Source organism: Nerophis ophidion, linkage group LG29 (genome assembly GCF_033978795.1).
Source record: "Nerophis ophidion isolate RoL-2023_Sa linkage group LG29, RoL_Noph_v1.0, whole genome shotgun sequence".
NCBI lineage: Eukaryota > Metazoa > Chordata > Actinopteri > Syngnathiformes > Syngnathidae > Nerophis > Nerophis ophidion.
In genome coordinates this window covers 10,189,555-10,207,324 of record NC_084639.1, presented here as the reverse complement: position 1 = coordinate 10,207,324, position 17,770 = coordinate 10,189,555, and the positions used below count along the sequence as shown (strand labels likewise).

Below are 17,770 nucleotides of genomic sequence, written 5' to 3'. Positions count from 1 at the left end.
ACCATTTCGATACACACTTTAAAAAAATGCCAGAAATAGCAAATTTGCTCAATTTACCTTTAATATATATATATATATATATATATATATATATATATATATATATATATATATATATATATATATATATATATATATATATATATATATATATATATATATGGGTATTTCTGTCTGTCCTTCCGTCTTACATTTTTTTTCCTTTTACAGAAGGTTTTTTAGTAGAGAATAAATGATGAAAAAAAACACTTAATTGAACGGTTTAGAGGAGGCGAAAACAGGAAAAAAATGACAATTTAATTTTTGAACATAGTTTATCTTCAATTTCGACTCTTTAAAATTCAAAATTCAACCAAAAAAAAGAAAACAAAAACTAGCAAATTCGAATCTTTTTGAAAAAATTCAAAAAATAATTTATGGTATATCATTAGTAATTTTTCCTGATTAAGATTAATTTTAGAGATGGTGACTTGTCTGGGGTGTACCCCGCTTTCCGCCCAATTATAGCTGAGATAAGCGCCAGCGCCCCCTGTGACCCCAAAACGAAATAAGCGGTAGAAAATGGATGGATGGTTGGCTGTTTTAAATAGGTTAACATCCAATCTGCATTTTCTTAGAATATATAACAAATTGGACCAAGCTATATTTCTAACAAAGACAAATAATTATTTCTTCCAGATTTTCTGGAACACATTTTTTTTAAAGAAATTCAAAAGTCTGTGAAATAAGATTTAAATTTGATTCCAAAGATTTTCTAGATTGGCCAGAATATTTTTGGGGAATTTTAATCATAATGAGTTTGAAGAAATATTTCTCGAATATTATTTGTCAAAAAAACAGAAGCTAAAATGAAGAATTAAATTAAAATGTATTAATCTTTACAATAAAAAAATATGTTTTTTGACTTGAACATTGATTTAAATTGTCAGAAAAGAAACGGAAGGAATTTAAAAGGTAAAAAGGTATATCTGTTAAAAATCCTAAAATCAGTTTTAAAGTTGTATTTTTTCTCTAAAATTGTCTTTCTGAAAGTTATAAGAAGCAAAGTAAAAAAAATAAATGAATTTATTTAAACAAGTGAAGACCAAGTCTTTAAAACATTTTCTTGGATTTTAATTCTATTTGAGTTTTGTCTCTCTTAGAATTAAAAATGTCGAGCAAAGCGAGACCAGCTTGCTAGTAAATAAATAACATTTAAGAAATAGAGGCAGCTCACTGGTAAGTGCTGCTATTTGAGCTATTTTCTAGAACAGGCCAGCGGGCGACTCATCTGGTCCTTACGGGCTATCTGGTGCCCGCGGGCACCGCGTTGGTGACCCCTGCACTAGGGTGTCGCTAAAAAGCCGCATGTGGCTCTAGAGCTGCGGGTTCCCGACCCCCGGAGTCGATGATGCGGGTGTACCTAATAAAATGACCAGATTTAGGCACCATTTCAGCCTGAGCGAAACTTCTCCGAGCACTCCGATGCTCCATCCTCTCTCTCTCCCCTCCTCCCTCTCCCACGCACGCACACGCACGCGCGACGAGGGGGGGTGCACCGTGGAACTTTCACTCACCAGCATTATTACGCGCGGCTCCAAATGCGCAGCCAGCAAAAGCCAGCGACCGCAGGCTGGGGATCACCTGACTGGATTCTAGCACTTTCCAAAAACAACCAAGACGACGACTTGACGACCTAGAACAGAACAACAATAATATTATTAATAATAATAATATTAATAATTGGGGTAACAATGCGCGTAGTTAAACAGCTGCGTTAAGGTGCGCGTTCACAGCAAGGAACAAAAAAAACATCATTTGGTGCGGAGAAAATGGACCTTTGGGGGGTTTTTCTGCTCCACCTCACAACTTCAGGTAAGTGTCTACTTAATACATATAAAAATATATGAATACATAAATATATATAAGTATACAAATGCATAATATTATTAGGATTAGGTAGAGGATTAAACCAAGTCCGTTTATTCCCACTCCTGCCGGAGCTCTTTAGCGTCGCCCTAAGTGGCTCCCTTTATAATTATAAAAAAGATGGAGGAAAATATATATTTGTTGTTTTATTAATGTTTCTGTAGGAGGACAAACAGGACACAAAGCTTCCTCAAAAAACACTTAGTACAGTGGTTCTTAACCTTGTTGGCGGTACCGAACCCCACCAGTTTTATAGGCACAAAAATATAAATATTTTTTTAATTCAAGACAAATGTATGTGTTTTTGGTAACACTTTAGTATGGGAAACATATTCTAAGAAATAAAGACTTAATTTAGAGTTAATGGTTAGGGTTATAATAAGGCATTAATAAGTACTTAATAATGACTAGTTAAGAGCCAATATGGTACTAGTTTGCACGTAATGAGCAACTAATTAATGGTGAATATGCTCCCCATAGTAAAGTGTTACCATGTTTTTTTACTGGTGCACAAAATGAACCGTGCATGAACATCACCTTGTTCGAACAACAAAACCAACACAGTGCATGAACTCACAACAAATTACACACCTGCAAATCAGTCAGCTGTTGCCGTATCCGAGAAGTTTTAATTTACACGATGAGTCGGGTGGGTTTTGACCTCCGCCGAACCCCTGAGGCCGACTCAACGAACCCCTAGGGTTCGATCGAACCCAGGTTAAGAACCACTGACTTAGTACCACCATAATGACCGACATTCAGAGACAGTGGCAAAGTAGGCACAGGTATTCATTAAAAAAACAAACAATGCAGAGTTTTGTTTTGTTTTTTATAACAAGTATACTCCATATTTTTTGTAACGTTACACACAGTTTGAACAGTAACACTGTGTCGGAACAAATTGAAACATGTCGCAAGCATCCAATTCCAAATAAGCGAATATTTGCAAAAAATAACAAAGTTTTCCAGTTCGGATGTTAAGTATCTTGTCTTTGCAGTCTATTCAATTGAATATATCGGTAGGTTGAATTTTTTTTTTTTTTTAATAACAAGTATACTTCATATTTTTTGTAACATTACACAGGGTTTGAACAGTAACACTGTGTTGGAATAAATAAAAGTAAAAAACTGTATTTGTGCCTGTTTTTTTTTTAAACATTTTGCAGGCATTAAATTCCAAATGAGCTAATATTTGCAAAAAATAACCAAGTTTTCCAGTTCTACTGTTAAGTATCTTGTCTTTGCAGTCTATTTAATTGAATATAGGTTGAAAAGGATTTGCAAATCATTGTAAAAACACTTAGTACCACCTTAATGACCGACCTTCAGATACAGTAGCAAAGTAGGCCCAAGTATTCATTAATAAACAATGCAGAGTTGTTGTTTTTACAACAAGAATACTTCATATTTTTTGTAACATTAAACACAGTTTGAACAGTAACACTGTGTTGGAATTAATGAACGTAAAACACTGTACTTGTGCCAGCTTTTTTGAAATATGTCGCAGGCATCCAATTCCAAATGAGCTAATATTTGCAAAAAATAACAAAGTTTTCCAGTTCTACTGTTAAGTATCTTGTCTTTGCAGTCTATTTAATTGAATATAGGTTGAAAAGGATTTGCAAATCATTGTAAAAACACTTAGTACCACCATAATGACCGACATTCAGATACAGTAGCAAATTAGGCCCAAATATTCATGAAAAAACAATGCAGAGTTGTTGTTTTTTTACAACAACAAAACTTCATATTTTTTGTAACATTACACACAGTTTGAACAGTAACACTGTGTTGGAATCAATGAAAGTAAAACACTGCACTTGTGCCAGCTTTTTTGAAACATGTCGCAGGCATCCAATTACAAATGAGCTAATATTTGCAAAAAAAATAAAGTTTTCCAGTTCGGATGTTAAGTATCTTGTCTTTGCAGTCCATTCAATTGAATATAGGTTGAAAAATATTTGAAAATTATTGTAAAAACACCATAATGACCGACATTCAGATACATTAGCAAAGTAACATTACACAGGGTTTGAACAGTAACACTGTGTTGGAATAAATAAAAGTAAAAAACTGTATTTGTGCCTGTTTTATTTTAAACATGTTGCATGCATCCAATTCCAAATGAGCTAATATTTGCAAAAAATAACGAAGTTTTCCAGTTCGAATGTTAAGTATCTTGTATTTGCAGTCTATTCAATTGTATATAAGTTGAAAAGGATTTGCAAATCATTGTAAAAACACTTAGTACCACCATAATGACCGACATTCAGAGACAGTTGCAAAGTAGGCCCAGGTATTCATTAAAAAACAATGAAGAGTTGTTTTTTTACAACAAGAAAACTTCATATTTTTTGTAACATTACACACAGTTTGAACAGTAACATGGTGTTGGAATAAATGAAAGTAAAACACTGCACTTGTGCCAGCTTTTTTGAAACATGTCACAGGCATCCAATTCCAAATGAGCGAATATTTGCAAAAAAGGACAAAGTTTTCCAGTTCGAATGTTAAGTATCTTGTCTTTGCAGTCCATTCAATTAAATATAGGTTGAAAAGGATTTGCAAATCATTGTAAAAACACTTAGTACCACCATAATGACCGACCTTCAGATACAGTAGCAAAGTAGGCCCAAGTATTCATTAATAAACAATGCAGAGTTGTTGTTTTTACAACAAGAATACTTCATATTTTTTGTAACATTAAACACAGTTTGAACAGTAACACTGTGTTGGAATCAATGAAAGTAAAACACTGCACTTGTGCCAGCTTTTTTGAAACATGTCGCAGGCATCCAATTACAAATGAGCTAATATTTGCAAAAAAAATAAAGTTTTCCAGTTCGGATGTTAAGTATCTTGTCTTTGCAGTCCATTCAATTGAATATAGGTTGAAAAATATTTGAAAATTATTGTAAAAACACCATAATGACCGACATTCAGATACATTAGCAAAGTAACATTACACAGGGTTTGAACAGTAACACTGTGTTGGAATAAATAAAAGTAAAAAACTGTATTTGTGCCTGTTTTATTTTAAACATGTTGCATGCATCCAATTCCAAATGAGCTAATATTTGCAAAAAATAACGAAGTTTTCCAGTTCGAATGTTAAGTATCTTGTATTTGCAGTCTATTCAATTGTATATAAGTTGAAAAGGATTTGCAAATCATTGTAAAAACACTTAGTACCACCATAATGACCGACATTCAGAGACAGTTGCAAAGTAGGCCCAGGTATTCATTAAAAAACAATGAAGAGTTGTTTTTTTACAACAAGAAAACTTCATATTTTTTGTAACATTACACACAGTTTGAACAGTAACATGGTGTTGGAATAAATGAAAGTAAAACACTGCACTTGTGCCAGCTTTTTTGAAACATGTCACAGGCATCCAATTCCAAATGAGCGAATATTTGCAAAAAAGGACAAAGTTTTCCAGTTCGAATGTTAAGTATCTTGTCTTTGCAGTCCATTCAATTAAATATAGGTTGAAAAGGATTTGCAAATCATTGTAAAAACACTTAGTACCACCATAATGACCGACATTCAGAGACAGTAGCAAAGTAGGCCCAAGTATTCATTAAAAAAAACAATGCAGAGTTGTTGTTTTTTATAAGAAGTATACTTCATATTTTTTGTAACATTACACACAGTTTGAACAGTAACACTGCGTTGGAACAAATTGAAACATGTTGCAGGCATCCAATTCCAAATGAGCTAATATTTGCAAAAAAAAGTTTTCCAGTTCGACTGTTAAGTATCTTGTCTTTGCAGTCTATTCAATTGAATGTATCGGTAGGTTGATTTTTTTTTTTTTTTTAATATAACAAGTATACTTCATATTTTTTGTAACATTACACAGGGTTTGAACAGTAACACTGTGTTGGAATAAATAAAAGTAAAAAACTGTATTTGTGCCTGTTTTTTTTAAAAACAAATTGCAGGCATCAAATTCAAAATGGGCTAATATTTGCAGAAAATAACAAAGTTTTCCAGTTCGAATGTTAAGTATCTTGTCTTTGCAGTCTATTCAATTGAATATAGGTTGAAAAAGATTTGAAAATTATTGTAAAAACACTTAGTACCACCTTAATGACCGACATTCAGAGACAGTAGCAAAGTAGGCCCAAATATTCATTAAAAAAACAATGCAGAGTTGTGGTTTTTTAACAAGTATACTTTGTATTTTTTGTAACATTACACACGGTTTGAACAGTAACACTGTGTTGGAATGAATGAAAGTAAAACACTGTACTTGTGCCAGCTATTTTGAAACATGTCGCAGAGTTCCAAATGAGCTAATATTTGCAAAAAATAACAACATTTTCCAGTTCGACTGTTAAGTATCTTGTCTTTGCAGTCTATTCAATTGAATATAGGTTGAAAAGGATTTGCAAATAATTGTAAAAACACTTAGTATCGCCAGTAGCAAAGTAGGCCCAAGTATTCATTAAAAAAAACAATGCAGAGGTTTTTTTTTTTAACAAGTATATTTCATTTTTTTGTAACATTACACAGAGTTTGAACAGTAACAATGTGTTGGAATAAATGAAAGTAAAACACTGTATTTTAATCAAGTGGGTCTTTGGCATAATACGGTGATTCTCAGCAGGCTCCATCTTGTGGTACACAAAAGAATCACCTTATACCGGGGGTATTAGGTCTCTATTTTAGGGTGGCTACCTGGAGCTTTTTCAAAAATATATGAAAATGGAAAAAGACGTTGAAAAAAATATAATTTTGTTTTAATATTGTTTCTGTAGGAGGACAAAGGTGACACACACCTTCCTAACAGTTAGAAAGCCCACTGTTTAGGCTTCACCGATGAGAGTATTTGAACAGCAGTGTTTTGTCCTGCTAATTTTGGCGGTCTTTGAACTCACCGTAGTTTGCTTTTCTGTACCACTGTCTCTGCCGCTGCCACAGAAAGAAGTGTTTTATGCCACTCCTTCTTTGTCTCATTTTGTCCACCAAAAGTTTTATGCTGTGCGTGAATGCACAAAGGTGAGCTTTGTTGATGTTATTGACTTGTGTGGAGTGCTAATAAATTAAGTTAATAGTTATAGTACCGATGATTGTCATACACACTTTTGGCCAGATTATCCTCTGCATTTTGACCCATCACCCTCACCTCCCAGGGGAGCAGTGAGCAGCAGTCGGTAATAATATTTGGTGTTTCAACCCCCAATTCCAACCCTTGATGCTGAGTGCCAAGCAGGGAGGTAATAGGTCTCATTTTTATAGTCTTTGGTATGACTTGGCCAGGGTTTGAACTCACGACCTACCGATCTCAGGGCGGAAACTCTAACCACTAGGCCTATCCATGCTAACATGCTATTGAGGCTAGCTGCGTGTACATATTGCAAAATTATGCCTCGTTTGTAGATATATTTCAGCTCATTTAATTTCCTTTACTTATGTCCTCTGTGCATTTAATTTATATTTGCATGTATCATGACACATTTTCTGTGAGTGATATTGCTACGTTTCTGATTGTGTGCCATGTTGTTCCAGACCACAGCAAACATTATCATTTATCAATGGTTGATTTATATAGTCTAGTAAGGTAAAGTGGTCCGGATCATGTTAAGTTTATTTATGTTTTGTTAGTTTTGGACTAACAAGACTCTGCAGCATCGCGTGGACATCGGGGGCGGTACCTCTGGATTGGATGACCGGGGTGGTGGTCCCTCTCTTTAAGAAGGGGGACCGGAGGGTGTGTTCCAACTATCGTGGGATCACACTCCTCAGCCTTCCCGGTAAGGTTTATTTAGGTGTACTGGAGAGGAGGCTACGCCGGATAGTTGAACCTCGGATTCAGGAGGAACAGGGTGGTTTTCGTCCTGGTCGTGGAACTGTGGACCAGCTCTATACTCTCGGCAGGGTTCTTGAGGGTGCATGGGAGTTTGCCCAACCAGTCTACATGTGCTTTGTGGACTTGGAGAAGGCATTCGACCGTGTCCCTCGGGAAGTCCTGTGGGGAGTGCTCAGAGAGTATGGGGTATCGGACTGTCTTATTGTGGCAGTCCGTTCCCTGTATGATCAGTGTCAGAGCTTGGTCCGCATTGCTGGCAGTAAGTCGGACACGTTTCCAGTGAGGTTTGGACTCCGCCAAGGTTGCCCTTTGTCACCGATTCTGTTCATAACTTTTATGGACAGAATTTCTAGGCGCAGTCAAGGCGTTGAGGGGTTCCGGTTTGGTGGCCGCAGGATTAGGTCTCTGCTTTTTGCAGACGATGTGGTCCTGTTGGCTTCATCTGTCCGGGATCTTCAGCTCTCACTGGATCGGTTCGCAGCCGAGTGTGAAGCGGCCGGAATGAGAATCAGCACCTCCAAATCCGAGTCCATGGTTCTCTCCCGGAAAAGGGTGGAGTGCCATCTCCGGGTTGGGGAGGAGACCCTGCCCCAAGTGGAGGAGTTCAAGTACCTAGGAGTCTTGTTCACGAGTGAGGGAAGAGTGGATCGTGAGATCGACAGGCGGATCGGTGCGGCGTCTTCAGTAATGCGGACATTGTACCGATCTGTTGTGGTGAAGAAGGAGCTGAGCCGGAAGGCAAAGCTCTAAATTTACCGGTCGATCTACGTTCCCATCCTCACCTATGGTCATGAGCTTTGGGTCATGACCGAAAGGATAAGATCACGGGTACAAGCGGCCGAAATGAGTTTCCTCCGCCGTGTGGCGGGGCTCTCCCTTAGAGATAGGGTGAGAAGCTCTGCCATCCGGGAGGAACTCAAAGTAAAGCCGCTGCTCCTCCACATCGAGAGGAGCCAGATGAGGTGGTTCGGGCATCTGGTCAGGATGCCACCCGAACGCCTCCCTAGGGAGGTGTTTAGGGCACGTCCAACCGGTAGGAGGCCACGGGGAAGACCCAGGACACGTTGGGAAGACTATGTCTCCCGATTGGCCTGGGAACGCCTCGGGATCCCCCGGGAAGAGCTAGACGAAGTGGCTGGGGAGAGGGAAGTCTGGGCTTCCCTGCTTAGGCTGCTGCCCCCGCGACCCGACCTCGATAAGCGGAAGAAGATGGATGGATGGATGGATAGTTTTGGACTTCTTTAGTTTGTTTTGTCACCATGGTTACATGATTTGCACCTGCCTCTGTTTAGACACACCTGTATTTAATCATGAGACACTATTTAAGCCTGCCTTTGTTTGTCACTCGTCCTGGGTCCATTGTTTGCGGTAAGCAGCTATCACGTTTGTTTGTAGTTCCAGTTCCTGTGCTAAGAGTTAGCCTTAGCTTCTTGTGCTTTCGGCACGCAGCTCTCTTGTTTCCTGAACCTGTACTATTCTAGTCCTTGCGCTAAGAGTTAGCATTAGCTCCCCGTGCGTTCAGCACGTGTTTCTTTTGTTTATTTATGTCCATTTTGTACTGCATCTTAATTATTAAATCCGCTTACCTTTACGTTGTTGTCCGGAGTGTCCATATTTGCACTGGAGGAAAGATCCCGCATTAAAATGCGACCCCAACGTGACAGTTTTGTAACTGACAAAATTTTTTTTTTTTTTTTTTTAGAAACAACAACATTATGTTATTCCAGACCACAGAAAACGTTATCATAATGTTCCAGACCACAGCAAACGTTACCCAGCTTGCAAAGATTGCAATAAATCCATAAGCAGAAGACTGGCTGACGTTTCCTTTAACTGGGACACACACATCTATACCTTTGGCAGTTTTAAGCCAGTCATTTCCAGGAGTTTTCTAACCCTCTAAGACAGTGTTTTCAACCACTGTGCCGCGGCACACTAGTGTACCGTGAGATATTGTCTGGTGTGCTCTGGGAGATTACGTAATTTCACCTAATTGGGTTGAAAACATTTTTTACAAACCAGTAATTATAATCCGCAAATGTGCTGTTCTTGAGTGTCTAGAGCTCGGCATATCAGTAGGTGGCAGCAGGTAGCTAATTGCTATGTAGATGTCGGGAACATGGTTTGTCGTGATCACAATATGCGTGCCGGTACAAAGGTATCCAATGCTTAAACCAAAAATAACCAAAGGGCAAGTGCCGCTAAGAAAAGGCATTGGCGCTTAATGATGACTATGCTTAACAAACTTGAAACTGAACTGGCTGCAAAGTCAATAAAAACGTAATGCTGGACGACGGCAAAGACTTACAGCGTCTGCGTTACAGACAGGAAAACACCAAAAAACTACAAATAAGTCAAGGCGTGATGTGACAGTACACCTACTTTGAGACAAGAGCTATAGTGATGCATGTTTGGTTATGGTTTAAAGGGGAACATTATCACCAAACCTATGCAAGCGTCAATATATACCTTGATGTTGCAGAAAAAAAGACCAAGTATTTTTTTAACCGATTTCCGAACTCTAAATGGGTGAATTTTGGCAAATTAAACGCCTTTCTGTTTATCGGTCTTTTAACGATGACGTCAGAACGTGACGTCGCCGAGGTAACACACCCGCCATTTTCATTTTCACATTACAAACACCGGGTGTCAGCTCTGTTAGTTTCCGTTTTTTCGACTATTTTTTGGAACCTTGGAGACATCATGCCTCCTCGGTGTGTTGTCGGAGGGTGTAACAACACTAACAGGGAGGGATTCAAGTTGCACCACTGGCAAGAAATCTGCCGCCAGACCCCCATTGAATGTACCAAAGTGTCTTCACATTTGACCGGCGATGCTAAGACAGACATGGCACAGAGATGTATGGATAACCTGCAGATGCATTTGCAACGATTAAGTCAACGAAATCACAAAAGTGAGTTTTATTGATGTTGTTGACTTATGTGCTAATCAGACATATTTGGTCACGGCATGACTGCCAGCTAATCGATGCTAACATGCTATGCTAACTGATGCTAACATGCTATTTACGCTAGCTGTATGTACATTTGAAACTAGATACCCACATTTAATGCGAAACAAACACTTACCAATCGACGGATGTAAGTTGCTCCAGTGTCACAAGATGCGAAAGTCCTGATCGTTTGGTCCGCACATTTTACCGGCGATGCTAATAAGGCAGCCATGCTATGGGCCACTTCATTAGGTACACCCACGCTATGGCCGAATAGCGTCAATAGCTTCAATTTCTTCTTCAATTTCGTTTTCGCTATCTGCCTCCATACTCCGACCATCTGTTTCAATACATGCGTAATCTGTTGAATCGCTTAAGCCGCTGAAATCCGAGTCTGAATCCGAGCTAATGTCGCTATATCTTGCTGTGGTAACCGCCATGTTGTTTGTATTGGCAGCACTGTATGAGGTCACAGGGAAATGGATAGTGGTTTCGAAGATAGCCAAAATAAGGCACTTTAAAGCTTTATTTAGGGATATTCCGGGACCGGTAAAATTTGGAAAAAAACTTCAAAAATACAACAAGCCACTGGGAACTAATTTTTATTGTTTTTAACCCTTTTGAAATTGTGATAATGTTCCCCTTTAAAGTCATATCCAACAATAACGACTTCTTACTGTCAATATCAGCTGCTGAGTTTCATGTTTTATTGTTTTCTGCTGGTGGTGTGCCTCCGCATTTTTTAAATGAAAAGAATGTGCCTTGGCTCAGAAAAGGTTGAAAAACGCTTCTCTAAGACACTTACAATAACGCATTCACGCACAGTATGAAACGTTTGGTGGACAAAATGAGACAAAGAAGGAGTGGCATACAACACGTCTTTCTGCGGCGGCGTCAGAGAAAGTCTTGCCTTCATGAGGCTTTTAATTTTTTGCGGCTCCAGACAAATTTGTTCTTTGTATTTTTGGTCCAATTATGCTCTTTCAACATGTTGGGCTGCCGACCCCTGGCCTAAGTGCAACCATGTGATGCGCTGGAACGCAAGTATGTCTTACACGAGTACATCAAGCAATTCCCGTCATTAAGTATTCATGTCCTGCTGAGCTGTTTGTTCCAGTAAACAGTCCCAAAGTGGTAACATTACAAGAGACCCCTTGCTCTCCGTGTAACGGAAAGAAGGCGCACTATTGATTTTGGAGGGGGCGTCGAGAGGGGACCTGCTGTCGGCTTATTGTCTCCCGGTCGCTACGCCGGGGTGGCCACCTCACGCCTGTTAAAGTAATTGACGTACGCATCAGATACGCTTCCGACTGGCTTCCTCGGATCTTCTTGATCCCGCATGTTTGGCACGGTTACAGATAGAGCAGCCTGATGCCTTCGAGGCGAACCTGCTGATTCACGTCAGGAAAACACAGTGGGGCAAAAAAGTATTTAGTCAGCCACCGATTGTGCGAGTTCTCCCACTTAAAATGATGACAGAGGTCTGTAATTTTCATCATAGGTACACTTCAACTGTGAGAGACAGAATGTGAAAATTTTTTAAGGAATTTTAAAGAATTTATTTGAAAATTAAGTATTCGGACAACCATTCAAAGCTCTCACTGATGGAAGGAGGTTTTGGCTCAAATTCATTCATTCTTTCCTTAACACGGATCAATCGTCCTGTCCCCTTAGCAGAAAAACAGCCCCAAAGCATGATGTTTCCACCTCCATGCTTCACAGTAGGTATGGTGTTCTTGGGATGCAACTCCGTATTCTTCTTCTTCCAAACACGACGAGTTGAGTTTATACCAAAAATTTTCTATTTTGGTTTCATCTGACCACATGACGGCCCTGCGATGAGGTGGCGACTTGTCCAGGGTGTACCCCGCCTTCCGCCCGATTGTAGCTGAGATAGGCGCCAGCGCCCCCCGTGACCCCAAAAAGGGAATAAGCGGTATAAAATGGATGGATGGATGACCACATGACATTCTCCCAATCCTCTGCTGTATCATCCATGTATCCATTTTGGTATAAACTCAACTGGTCGTGTTTGGAGGAAGAAGAATACTGAGTTGCATCCCAAGAACACCATAACTACTGTGAAGCATGGGGGTGGAAACATCATGCTTTGGGGCTGTTTTTCTGCTAAGGGGACAGGACGATTGATCCGTGTTAAGGAAAGAATGAATGAATTTGAGCCAAAACCTCCTTCCATCAGTGAGAGCTTTGAATGGTTGACCAACTACTTATTTTCCACCATAATTTACAAATAAATTCTTTAAAATTCCTACAATGTGAATTCCTGGATTTTTTTTTCACATTCTGTCTCTCACAGTTGAAGTGTACCTATGATGAAAATTACAGACCTCTGTCATCATTTTAAGTGGGAGAACTTGAACAATCGGTGGCTGACTAAATACTTTTTTGCCCCACTGTATGTCTGTGCTCAATAAGAGCAATGACTGACACGATCCTTGACGGTTTGCAGGATTCAAAAGACAAAACCACAAGCAAAGGATCAGAGCTTTTAGTTTGGTTGATTTGTTTGGGCTTAGATTGGGGGTCAGCTATGTACTACCAGTCTGTGGTTGCCAGTGTTCTGTACTACACGGTAGGGCAGTACACTAAGAATGACAGCTCCAGACTGGTTCTACAATCGGAATAGAAGTGGACTCACTGGGGGCAGTGGCAGAGAAGAGGACTGTGGAAAAACTGGTGAGCATCCTGGAAGATGCCAGTCACCCTCTGCATAGCGTTATCAGTAACCAGAGGAGTCTGTTCAGTCCTAGACTACTTCATCCCAAGTTCAGGACTAATAGACTAAAAAACTCCTTTGTCCCACACGCCATTAGACTATTTTTCTATTTTGTTTCCATTTATACCCCCATTATTTACTTCTTGAATTTGATCTCAATTCTGTACACTGCTGCTGGAATTTTAATTTTCCTGAGGGATCTCTCATGTGAAGGAATCAATAAAGTACTATCTATCTATCTATCTATCTATCTATCTATCTATCTATCTATCTATCTATCTATCTATCTATCTATCTATCTATCTATCCATCCATCTACCCACAGCTCACCGCAGTTTGCTTACAAGACGTGTTTCATGCCATTCCTACTTTGTCTCATTTTGTCCACCAAACATTTTATGCTGTGCGTGAATGCACAAAGGTGAGCTTTGTTGATGTTATTGACTTGTTGGAGTGCGAATAATTAAAGTTAAATGTTAAAGTACCAATGATGGTCACACACACACAAGGTGTGGCGAGATTATCCTCAGCATCTGACCCATCACCCTCACCCCTTGGAAGGTGAGGGGAGCAGTGAGCAGCACCCGGGAATAATTTTTCGTTATAATTTTCCTGAGGGAACTCTCCTGAAGGAATCAGTAATATCTGTCTATCTAGCTATCTATCTATCTATCAACCCACGGCTATAGAGCGGCATGCGGCTCTTTAGCGCCGCCCTAGTGGCTCCATGGTGTTTTTAAAGAAATGCATGGAAATGAAAAAAAAATGGGGGGGAAATTTTTTTTTGTTTGAATATGGTTTCTGCAGCAGGACAAAGATGACACAAACCTTCCTACTTGTTAGAAAGCCTACTGTTTAAGATGATAGCGCTACACTGATGAGAGTATTTGGCCTGCACCGTTTTTGTCTTACTAATTTCAGCAGCCCTTGAACTCACAGTTATGTGGACTGTGACTCAACGCTTTCTCCGACGCTGCCACAGAAAGACATGTTTTATTCCACTCCTTTGTCTCATTTCGTCCACCAAATGTTTTATACTGTGCGTGAATGCACAAAGGTGAGCTTTGCTGACGTTATTGACTTGGCGGGGTGCTAATCAAGGCATATTTGGACAGTGCACGACTGCAAGATAATCGATGCAAACATGCTATTTAGGCTACCTGTATGTAGATTTTGCATCATTATGCCTCGTTTGCAGCTATATTAATTTCCTTTACTTATGTCCCCTGTGTTATGATCCGCTGCCCGGATCATATTCTGTTTGGGTTTTCGGGTCACTTGTGTTTTCTGTTGGTTTTGGGCTCCTTCGGTTCCTGTTTGTGCACCTCTGAGTTGATTACCATAGTTACTTATTATTTTCACCTGGCGCTTGTGTTCCGGACGCGCACCTGTTTGCAATCACTGACATTATTTAAACCTGCCTTTTCTAGTCAGTCAGTCTGGCTTCTTTGTTTGCGTCACACCTTTGCCAAGAGAGTTTTGTTCCACGCTCTAGTCTGTGCTAAGTTGTAGCCTTAGCTTCTGGTGCGATCGGCACCTTATCCAGTCGGTTTGTTTTCTGTTTTTTACCTGTTCTGTCTTATTTTATTATTAAATGAACTCCTTACTTGCAAGTCCTGTCTGGATTCGTCCTTTTGCTTCCTGGGAGAACAAAACCCGCACCACCATGCGACCTGACCGTGACACTCTGTCCATTTAATTTATATTTGCATGTCTCATGACACATTATCTGTATGTAATATTGCCTGCATTTCTAATAGTTGTTTGTGTGACATGTTCTTACAGACCACAGTAAACGTTGCCCAGCTTGCAAAGATTGTAATAAATCCATTGGAAGAAGACAGCCTGCCATTTCCTTTAACTGGGACACACACATCGACTGACTTGTGTGGAGTGCTAATCAGGCATATTTGGTCAGTGCATGACTGCAAGCTAAACGATGCTAACATGCTATTTAGGCAGGCTGTATGTACATTTTACATATTGCTTGGACACACATTTATACCTTTAGCCAGTGTAAGCCAGTCATTTCCAGGAGTTTTCTCACCCTCTGGGAAGTTTCAATAATATTTTCCAATGTTTTAAAAATCTGTAGAATAAATATTACATTTCAACATTTCGGTAACACATGTTCACGTTTAATGAGTTGCTTATTAACAAGCTAATTACTAACATTTTGGCTCTTAAATGAGTCATTATTAAGTACTTATTAATGCCTTTTTCTGCATGGCCTATCTAAGAGTTTTCCTTCAATAACCTCATAATTATTGCTTCTTAGTCACCCTAACTCTAACCCTTATATGTTCCCCTAGTGTCCAAATAACTCTAAATTAAGTCTTTGTTACTTAGAATATGTTTCCCATACTAAAGTGTTACCAACATTTCTGTCAACTAAGATTTGCATCAGCCTGCGACACATTGTCATTTTGATAGTAGGCTAATATAGCTAATTAGCCACTTAGTACATCATGTGTTGCTTTCATTATAACATTTACATAAGTCTTTGATTTTTTTGCGGCTCCAGACCGATTACTTTTTTTTGTATTTTTGGTCCAATATGGCTCTTTCAACATTTTGAGTTGCCAACCCCTGGCTTACACCCAATGTAGGTAGGGTCAGTGGCCATACTGTGAGGGACAAAGTTTGTGGCCCTACTGTGAGGGACAGAGAGTTCAAACTGCATTGCTGCTGACCGGGCTGTTGTGAAAAATGAAACGGATCCCCGGCAAGTAGCCCGGCCCGATGCAGGCTTTGATGTTATCTGCATGATAAATGTGCATCAGCGCTCATGTTGACAAATCCACACAGAAGCTGTAAATTATACAGGATTTTGTGCAATTCTTGGGACTTGGGGATTATTTTGGGGGGGCTTAGATAAGAGAGTACCCTGTGGATTTTAAAAGAAATGGCGGAAATAAGTTATATCGCGACCAATTCACTTGGAACTGCGGCACTCGTTTCCGACAAGGTCCCATTGGTGCACGACAAAACAATCTATTTACTAGAATTTGCAATCCCGGTAGGAACTGCAAGTGAATGCCCTATGTGCCGAGCTGCCAAACCGCCGATACGCATGAGTGGAACTGAAATGCTTGAAGGTTAAGGTGAGTGGAGTGTGTGGATGTTGGAACGGTTAAAATCGGTTGAGAAATGCGGGATATGGAGAGGTTTGGATATTGCCCATTCATTTTCAATGGGAGGACAATTCCTGGTAATTCCAGGTCATCAGAGAACTTTCCGTGAAAAAATGCAAGCTTGAATGTCCAGAGTGAGTGGAGTGTGTGGATGTTGGAACGGTTCAAATCGGTTGAGAAATGAGGGGTATGGAGATGTTTGGATATTGCCCATTCATTTTCAATGGGAGGACAATTCCTGGTAATTCCAGGTCATCAGAGAATTTTCCGGGGAACATGCTGGCTTGAATTTCCAGGGTGAGTGGAGGGTGTGGATGTTGGAACAGTTCGAATCGGTTGAAAAATGTGGGATATGGAGAGGTTTGGATATTGCCCATTCATTTTCAGTGGGAGGACAATTCCTGGTAAATCCAGGTCCTCAGAGAATTTTTGGGAAAAATACGGGATTGAATGTTCAAGGTGAGTGGAGTGTGTGGATGTTGGAACGGTTCGAATCGGTTGAGAAATGTGGGATATGGACAGGTTTGGGTATTGCCCATTCATTTTCAAAGGGAGGAAAATTCCTAGTAATTCCAGGTCATCAGAGAATATTCCGGGACAATATGCTGGTTTGAGTGTCCAGGGTGAGTGGAGTGTGTGGATGTTGGAACGGTTCGAATCGGTTTAGAAATGTGGGATATGGAGAAGTTTGGGTATTGCCCATTCATTTTCAATGGGAGGAAAATTCCTGGTAATTCCAGGTTATCAGATAATTTTCCGGGGAACATGCTGGCTTGAGTGTCCAGGGTGAGTGGAGGGTGTGGATGTTGGAACAGTTCGAATCGGTTGAGAAATGTGGGATATGGAGAGGTTTGGATATTGCTCATTCATTTTCAGTGGGAGGACAATTCCTGGTAAATCCAGGTCATCAGAGAATTTTAAGGGAAAAATACGGGATTGAATGTCCAAGGTGAGTGGAGTGTGTGGATGTTGGAACGGTTCGAATCGGTTGAGAAATGTGGGATATGGAGAGGTTTGGGTATTGCCCATTCATTTTCAAAGGGAGGAAAATTCCTGGTAATTCCAGGTCATCAGAGAATTTTTCGGGAGAACATGCTGGCTTGAATGTCCAGGGTGAGTGGAGTGTGTGGATGTTGGAACGGTTAAAATCGGTTGAGAAATGCGGGATATGGAGAGGTTTGGATATTGCCCATTCATTTTCAATGGGAGGACAATTCCT

The 17,770-nt window shown here is 39.8% G+C and overlaps 1 protein-coding gene and 1 long non-coding RNA gene across 2 annotated transcripts in view; one reads left to right on the top strand and one right to left on the bottom strand.

Moving 5' to 3' along the window:
- LOC133545917 (uncharacterized) overlaps positions 1–1,677 on the bottom strand; it is a 140,078-nt gene extending 138,401 nt beyond the window's left edge. The window contains exon 1 of the long non-coding RNA XR_009804941.1: positions 1,557–1,677. This is a non-coding gene — a long non-coding RNA (uncharacterized LOC133545917). The remainder of the gene's footprint in view (positions 1–1,556) is intronic.
- gfra4b (GDNF family receptor alpha 4b) overlaps positions 1,535–17,770 on the top strand; it is a 165,223-nt gene continuing 148,987 nt past the window's right edge. The window contains exon 1 of the mRNA XM_061891644.1: positions 1,535–1,854. Within this exon, the coding sequence (XP_061747628.1) occupies positions 1,812–1,854 (43 nt within the window). The 5' untranslated portion in view covers positions 1,535–1,811. The remainder of the gene's footprint in view (positions 1,855–17,770) is intronic.